This window comes from Penaeus japonicus, unplaced genomic scaffold, assembly GCF_977035675.1.
Source record: "Penaeus japonicus unplaced genomic scaffold, GWHDUDI00000001_assembly GWHDUDI00000043, whole genome shotgun sequence".
NCBI classification, from domain to species: domain Eukaryota; kingdom Metazoa; phylum Arthropoda; class Malacostraca; order Decapoda; family Penaeidae; genus Penaeus; species Penaeus japonicus.
In genome coordinates, this window is record NW_028234445.1 from 1,104,296 (window position 1) to 1,112,690 (window position 8,395).

General features: G+C 48.7%; 3 protein-coding genes across 3 annotated transcripts in view; 1 reads left to right on the plus strand and 2 right to left on the minus strand.

Moving 5' to 3' along the window:
* Positions 1–8,395, plus strand: part of LOC122246354 (uncharacterized) — a 1,434,769-nt gene that overhangs the window by 304,124 nt on the left and 1,122,250 nt on the right. The gene's annotated exons all lie outside the window — the stretch shown is intronic.
* Positions 1–8,395, minus strand: part of LOC122263496 (uncharacterized) — a 1,386,165-nt gene that overhangs the window by 32,461 nt on the left and 1,345,309 nt on the right. The window lies entirely within an intron of this gene.
* LOC147466564 (uncharacterized) overlaps positions 287–8,395 on the minus strand; it is a 13,337-nt gene continuing 5,228 nt past the window's right edge. The window contains exons 3-6 of the mRNA XM_086535273.1: positions 4,183–4,295; positions 3,159–3,456; positions 1,455–1,892; positions 287–1,088 (exon numbers count right to left, since the gene is read on the minus strand). Of these exons, the coding sequence (XP_086391399.1) occupies positions 1,473–1,892; positions 3,159–3,456; positions 4,183–4,295 (831 nt within the window). The 3' untranslated portion in view covers positions 287–1,088; positions 1,455–1,472. The remainder of the gene's footprint in view (positions 1,089–1,454; positions 1,893–3,158; positions 3,457–4,182; positions 4,296–8,395) is intronic.

Consider the following 8,395-nt stretch of genomic DNA (forward strand, 5'->3'; position numbering starts at 1 on the left):
CCTCTCGCCCCCTCCCTCTCTCTCCCCCACAGCCAGAGAGCCACGTCCCACACCGACTGCTGTATCTCCCTCTTAGATCAGCTCGACTGAGGGAGATGACAGACCAGAGGGACCTCATTCATCTCTCTACGCGCTCTCTCTCTCTCTACCACTGCTCCCATCCATCTCATTCCATTAATACCTAGCGCGCTACTCCGATCCTCTCTCCCTCTCTCTCCCCCACAGCCAGAGAGCCACGTCCCACACCGACTCCCTCTTAGAACAGCTGAGGGAGATTGTAGTGATTCCCCGAGACATTCCCTTGCCCCAAAGTAAAATCCCGATTGAAACCATGGTAACGTGAATCTCGTCCTGTGTAGGGGTAGGCTGCCACCAGCTGATAAGGGATCAGCACCCGTGTATATGCGAGACAGTCGAAGACGTGTAAGATGTATGTTATGTATGTGTATGAGTGTATGTCAGTTTATATGTAGAAAGAAAGAGTTCCTACACAGGACATCGCCGAGCAGGCGTGGCTAGAGTCAGGCAAACATTCTTATTTCAGTGTTTTATCCATTGTCTTGAAAGATACATTTAAAAGATATAAAAAGAAATAGTTCCGATCATCACAGTTTATTATTATAAATATATTCAACACAAAAGGTCTCTCCTCCTTCTATATTCAAAAACTCTTCCTTTGGCCTGGCCATGAATTTAACCTATGGCCGCAACCCTTAAAACAATAAAACAATAAAATTCCAAAAAGAAAACAACAAGTGCCAAAAGGGCACAGGTTGTGAGCAGTGCTTTTGCCGAGCTTGTGGCTCATGTGCTAGAGGCTATCTGCCCCCGAATAACGCCTCGCAGGGGGTTTTATGCCCTTCTTTCCAGGGAGGGAGCATGTGGTAGGCCCTCCTTCCAGGGAGGGAGCGAGTAGTAGGCCCTCCAGGGCAACGCCATCTCTTGGCGCCGCTTCCCCCTCGTGGCGACAAAAGGGACACTCGTGCATTGGTCCTGGAGGGATGGCTGGGGCGAAGCACATCACTACAACTCCTCCCCCTCGAAGTTCACAGGCCGCCTTGCCAAGGCCTGTGGACTAAACCATAAAACTGCAAGAAAATAAAAAGGGGTTTTAATGCGGAGCATAGATAAAAATCACCATCCAGGCAAAAGAATGAATGTAAAATATGGAAAAGGGAGAGAACCACGACCTTAAATAAAAATCAGCCAACATTAAAAAAATAAATTATCAAAATACAAAAACAGATAAAACTAAAAACTGGCTGAACCCAACATCAAAATACCCAAACCTAAAACATCAAACTTAAAATTAACCTTAAAATTAAACCAAGTAAAATGAGCCATCAAAAGAAATCGAGACAGGGATAACCCACTCTAAGTTTCTACACGGCGAAACCGAACCCTTCCTTAAGAAGAGGACATAACCAGGGATACCACAGAAGGTCAATACCTACATTAGGTTGTGGACGCGCTTACTCCCGGTTACTCGTACCAGGGACACCGGGATCCTCGGTTCCATCGTCCATATCACCCTCATGGAAGAACTCGAGCTCTTCTTGCACCACATAGCGCTTCATTTGGTTACAGTGGTAACCCTTCTCTCGGTAAGGCGGCTGCGTTGACTGGCAGATGAAGGTGACAGGGCCTACCTGCTTCTTCACCCGCAGAGGGCCACTCCACCGGGAACCAAGAGCTCGGCCTGCCACCCCTGTCCGGCGGGCGTACTCTCTGACAAGGACAAGATCACCCTCTGCTGGTGTGAACTTTTGCCGCACTCTCCGGTTGTAGTCCTCGGCCCATATCGACTGTGCGCGACGGGCCGTTTCCACTGCAACCGTTCGAGCCTCCCTGAGCCTTTCGCGGAACCGTTGAGCTGATCCCTCATCGATCTCCTGCCGGTTCGTCAGCCCTACAGGGAAATAACCATCCTTCCCTATCATGAGGTACAACGGCGGTTGTCCGGTACTCCTGTGTACCGCCGTGTTCAGGGCGAGACGTACGTACGGAAGGAGCTCATCCCATTCGTCCGGGTGGTCCCCTACCAGGGTAGCCAGGGCATCCTTTATAACCCTGTTACTCCTTTCTACCATACCATTAGCCTGTGGGTGGAAAGCCGTGGTATATCCCAACTTTATCTTCAACATTTCACATACCTGGGAAAAGAGACGGTTTTTAAACTCGCCCCCAGAATCTGTTACTAGAGTATTAGGAGGTCCAAAAAGCGTCACATATTTCTCCACAAATGCATTAGCCACTGTTTCTGCATCCTTGTTCTTCAAAGGTACCAACTGTAAATACCTGGTAAGATGTTCTACGATGACCAGAACGTAATGGTAACCATTCAGAGATCCTTGCAAATCTAGAAGATCTGCCGACACCCTCTCCATAACCTGTGTCACCTCTGGGGCTGAACTTAATTTAGCCCTTCGCACCGCAACTCCTTTTCGCCGTTGACATTGGGGGCATGCTGCTACGAACTTCTTGACGCCCATCAACATCTGAGGAAAGTAATACTGGTCTCTCAGACGCGTGTAAGTCCTATAGACCCCAGGGTGGGCTGCTGTTGGTTCGCTATGCACCGATCTTATTGCCTCGTCCCTCATGGTGCGAGGGATCACTAGCTGCTGGATCACACGGTCTGGAAGGTGACGTAAATGGTATAAAAGGCCATCGCTTACCTCGAATTCTTCTAACGGAAAGGGGGTTCTTCGTCGGGGCAGTCTTTGTTCCTGAAGGTACTGGATAATCTCAGTCCATAGGGGGTCCTTCTGTTGCTCTTCGGCAATCTTCTGGGCGTCCATGACAAGAGATGTTGCCGCTACTGCTCTGCTTAGGAGGTCAGGTACATGATGGGAAGCACCTGGTTTGTACCGAAGTTCGTACTGGTAGAAGGAGAGTTCGTGGGACCATCTAGTCATCCTGATTGACTTCGTGACCTGCTTAAATACGTATACTAAAGGCCGGTGGTCAGTATAAATCACAAATGATTTGCCATAAAGATACGCATCAAAATTTCTGACAGCTTCGACAACTGCCAGGGCCTCAATATCAATCACGGGATATCTCCTTTCTACCTCCCTAAGCTTTCGTGAAAAGTAGGCAACAGCATGAGGGACCCCTTCCCCATCTCGCTGCATAAGGCATGCGCCGATGGCTACCTGTGATGCATCGGAATGCACCTCAAAGGGACGGTTAAAGTCTGGTTTCCGGAGGACCGGTGCAGACATCAGTCGTCGCTGCAGCTCCTCAAAGGCCTGCTGATGCTCTTCTGTCCACCGAAATGATCGTCCCTTCCTGGTTAAAGAGGTGAGTGGGGCAGCTATCATGGCATAACTGGGGATGTGTTTTCGGAAGAATCCGGTACACCCCAAAAACTGTCTTACTCCCTTCACATTCTGTGGGGGCTTCATGGTCTTAATGGCCTCTACTTTAGCTGGGTCTGGCTGTATCCCTTCCCTGGTTATAAGGTATCCCAGGAATTTGAACTCATGAGTGCAAAGGAGGACTTACCGACATTTAGGCAGAAGCCCAGCCTTACTGAGCAAGTCTAAGGTTTCTTCCAGATGTTCTAGATGTTCATCAAACGAACGGGAGTAAACCACCACGTCATCCAGGTATGCTAGCACATGCCTCCCCAAGACTGGAGCCAATACTGTGTTGATGGCCCTCTGAAAGGTGGATGGGGCCGTGGCGAGTCCAAAAGGGAGCCTGGCAAACTGGAAAAGTCGGTGGCCATCTGAAAATGCCGTTTTATGCCTATCCTCTGGATCTACTTCCACCGTCCAGTAAGCAGAGCGGGCATCAAGGGCAGTGAACCACTCAGTGTTATGCAGTTCATCAATGGTCTGATCTATACGGGGCATTGGATATGCATCCCCAATCGTTACTTTGTTCAGGTTCCTAAAGTCAATGCAGAACCTTACCTGCCCATCCTTTTTCCTGACCAGAACCACGGGGGACAACCAAGGAGATTTTGAAGGCTCGATGATGCCACCAGTAAGCATTTTATCACACTCTTCCCTTATGGTGGTCCTCGCATGTTCCGGTAGACGCCACTGTCTGGTCCTCAGAGGGGTCTCACTGGAGGTTACTATCCTATGGGAAATACCTGGCACCTTCCCCAGTGGAGCTCCTTCCTTAAATAAATTGGGAAATTTGTTTAAAACTGAGAACAATTGGTACCTTTGGTCAACTGTAAGATGGTTTACCTTCTCCTTCGGTATGTCGAGGCTAGCTTCCGTCTCACCGACAGCGTACATTTCGAAATTAACTTCAGGGAAGACGGTGTATTGGTCCTCAGTGTAGCCGAAATCTTGGGTTCCATAAAAGTCATCGAAATCGTCGATGAAATCCTCCGTAACACTGCTTAGAGAATCCCCATCATTATCCTCCCTGCTAGTGGGCACAAAGTTCTTAAGAGGCACTTCCCTTGAAGCAGAGTCTTGGTGAAAAGTTTGAAAAGAAAACTCTCTCCCTTGATGATTGTTATGGTTCGGTGGACCCGAGAGGAGAACTCAGCCTCTTGTGAATTAACACAGTCCGGCCTCCCAGCCCTTTAATATCGCCCCCCCACCCCCCCGCTCCCACCGATTACGTCCGCCCACGGCCAACTGCCCGCCCGACGCCCACTGCCTAGCACCACCGACCAGCGCCCGGGCCACTGCAGAGAGAGAGAGAGAGAGAGAGAGAGAGAGAGGAAGAGAGAGAGAGAGAGAGAGAGAGAGAGAGAGAGAGAGAGAGAGAGAGAGAAAGAGAGAGAGAGAGAGAATGAGAGAGAGAGAGAGAATGAGAGAGAGAGAGAGAGAATGAGAGAGAGAATGAGAGAGAGAGAGACAGAGAGAGAGAGAGAGAGAGAGAGAGAGAGAGAGAGAGAGAATGGGAGAGAGAGAGAGAGAGAGAGGGAGAGAGAGAGAGAGAGAGAGAGAGAGAGAGAGAGAGAGAGAGAGAGAGAGAGAGAGAGAGAGAGAGAGAGAGAGAGAGAGAGAGAAAGAGAGAGGGAGAGAGAGAGAGAGAGAGAGAGAGAGAGAGAGAAAGAGAGAGGGAGAGAGAGAGAGAGCGAGAGAGAGAGAGAGAGAAATAGAGAGGGAGAGAGAGAGAGTGAGAGTGAGAGAGAGAGAGAGAAATAGAGAGGGAGAGAGAGAGAGAGAGAGAGAGAGAGAGAGAGAGAGGGAGAGAGAGAGAGAGAGCGAGAGAGAGAGAGAGAGAGAGAGAGAGAGAGGGAGAGAGAGAGAGAGAGAGAGAGAGAGAGAGAGAGAGAGTGAGAGAGGTTCTCGGGAGGGAGAGAGAGAGAGAGAAATAGAGAGGAAGAGAGATGAGAGAGAGAGGTGAGAGAGAGAATTAGAAGAGAGGGAGAGAGAGGAAGAGAGAGAAGAGTGAGAGGAGAGTTGAGAGAGAGAGCGAGAGAGAGAGACAATAGAGAGAGAGAGAAATAGAGAGGGGAGAGCAGAGAGAGAGAGGGAGAGTGAGAGAGAGTGAGAGAGAGGCTTGAGAGAGAGAGAGAGAAATAGAGAGGAGAGAGAGAGGAGAGAGAGAGAGAGAGAGGAGAGTGATGAGAGGGGTGCTACCCAGAAAGAGAGGAAATAGAGAGGGAGTAGAGGTGAGGAGAGAGTATGAGAGAGGAGAGAGATGACGCGAGAGAGAGAGAGAGGAGAGAGAGAGAGAGAGAAATAGAGAGGGGGAGAGAGAGAGAATTAGAGAGAGAGGAGAGAGGGAGAAATAGAGAGAGAGAGAGGAGAGAGAGAGACATATGCAGAGGGAAAGAAAGAGAAAAAGAGAGAGAAAGAGAGAGAGAGGAATAGAGAGGGAGAGAGAGAGAGGGAGGGAGAGACGAGAAGAGACGTGGAGCGAAATTCCGTGAAGTGAAAGTCAACTTCGAAATGTATTTGTAAAAGAAAACGTTTATATCCGGATGTAAATTCACAAAATGGCAAACCGTAAGCGTTTTTGCATACTGTGATATACAATGCCCCACACGCAACTGCATACGATGCTGAACGCACGTGTGCAATGATTCAAAGGTTCTGCACTGAAATTGCCGAAGAAGCGCCGGCGCACTGTGGATTTGTCAAAGTCAAAATCAAAGCCAAAACGAGGAACAGACGACACTCACTTTGAAAGAAGTGGAGCAGCAGAAAGAAAACTCGTGCAGGATGCAGACGAAAGAAAGAAATACAAGCGTTAATTAGCGTCCAACCGGGTCACCCCCCCCCCTCCCCCGCCGGGACGAGACGTCACTGGCCAACTCATAATCTGGAAGAAGGGCGATTGCTTCGACCATACTCGAAATATACGAGAAAATGATTACATTCAGTCCAAACCTTTTTTTTTGAAATCCCACAAATGCAATGCAACGCTGAGGGAGAAATTCACAAAACAAATCATTTCTTGCTTGGCGGATATATCAACGCACATCGCATCTCAACCTCTCACACTAAAAGCGATCGCCGCTCCGACTATTAGCAGTCATCTGTCAGCGATCTCACGGCCTGGTAGAAAACAGCGAGGACATCAAGGCTGTGCAAAGAGGAAAGCGAAGTGGGAACGAGAGAGGTAAAGAAGGAAGAGGAAGTGGGAAGAGGAGAGGTAAGAGAAGGAAGGAGAAGTGGGAAAGAGGGGAGGAGGTAAAAGAAGGAAGGAGAAGTGGGAAAGAGGAGATGGTAAAAAGAAGGAAGGAGAAGTGGGACAAGATGGAGAGGTAAGAAGAAGGCGAAGTGGGAAAGAGGAGAGGTAAAAGACGGAAGGAGATCGTGGGGACGAGGAGAGGTAAAGAAGGAAGGAGAGGGGAAAGAGGAGAGGTTTTAAAAGAAGGAAGGAGAGTGGGAAAGCGGAGAGGTAAAAGAAGGGAAGGAGAGTGGAAGAGGAGAGGGTAAAAGAAGGAAGGAGAAGTGGGGAAAGGGTGAGGTAAAAGAGGACGGAGAAGTGGGGGAAAGAGGAGAGGTAAAGGAAAGGAAGGAGAAGTGGAATAGGGAGAAGGGAGATGGCGAGGTTAAAAGAAGGAAGGAGAAGTGGGAAAGAGGGAGAGGGTAAAAGAAGGAAGGAGAAAGTGGGGAAAGAGGAGAGGTTAAAAGAAAGGAAGGAGAAGTGGGAAAAGAGGGAGAGCGGTCCAAGAAGGAAGGAGAAGTGGGGAGAAAAGAAGGAGAGGTAAAAGAAGGGAAGGAGAAGTGGGAAACGAGGCGGAGGTTAAAAAGGAAGGAAGGAGGAAAGTGGGAAAGAGGAGAGGTAAATGATGGAAGGAGAAGTGGGGAAAGAGAGCTCAGAGGTAAAAGATGGAAGGAGGAAGGTGGAAAAGAGGAGAGGTTAAAAGAAGGAAGGCGAAGTGGGAGAGGAGAGGTAAAAGAAGGAAGGAGAAATGGGTAAGAGGGAGGTCAAAAGAAGGAAGGTGAAAGAAGTGGGAAGAAAGAGGAGAGGTAAAAGAAGGGAAGGAGAGTGGGGAAAGAGGGAGAGGTTAAAGAAGGAAGGAGAAGTGTGAAAGAAAGAAAGAGGAGAGGGTAAAAGAGGGAAGGGAAAGTGGGAAAGAGGAGGGTAAAAGAAGGAAAGGGGAGAAGTGGGGAAAGGGGAGAGGTAAAAGAAGGAAGGAGAAGTGGGAAAGAGGAGAGGTAAAAGAAAGGAAGGAGAAAAGTGGGAAAGAGGAAGAGGTAAAAAGAAGGAAGGAGAAGTGGGAAGAGGAGGAGGTAAAAGAAGGAAGGAGAAGTTGGGAAAGATTGAGAGGGCATCAAAAGAATAAAGAAGGAAGGAGAAGTGGGAAAGAGGAGAGAGTAACAAAGGAACGGAAGGAGAAGTGGGAAAGAGGAGAGGTAAAAGAAGGAAGGAGAATGGGAAGGAGGGAGAGGTACAAAAAGAAGGTGAGAATTGGGAAAGGGAAGAGGGAAAGAAGGAAGGAGAATTGGGAAGGAGGAGAGGTATTAAAAAGAGAAGAGAGTAGTGGGAAAGAGGAGAGGTAAATGATAGGATGGAGAATTGAGGTAGGTGGAGAGTAAAAGAAGGAAGGAGAAGTGGAGAAAGAGGAGAGGTAAAAGAAGGAAGGAGAAGTGGGAAAGGAGGAGAGGGGTAAAAGCAGAAGGAGAAGTGGGAAAGCGGCGAGGTAAGAAGGAAGGAGAATTGGGGAAGGCGGAGAGGTAAAAGAAGGAAGGATAAGTGGGAAGTGGGAGGTCAAAGAAGGAAGGTGAAGTGGAAGAGGAGAGGTAAGAAGGAAGGAGTATTGGGAAGGGAGGCGGGTTAAAAGAAGGAAGGAGAAGTGGGGAAAGAGGAGAGTTTAAAAGAAGGAAGGAGAAAGTGGGGAAAGAGGAGATGGTAAAAGAAGGAAAGGAGAAGTGGGGAAAAAGAGGAGAGGTAAAGAAGGAAGGAGAAGTGGAAGAGGAGAGGTAAAAGAAGGAAGGAGAAAGTGGGAGGAAAGAGG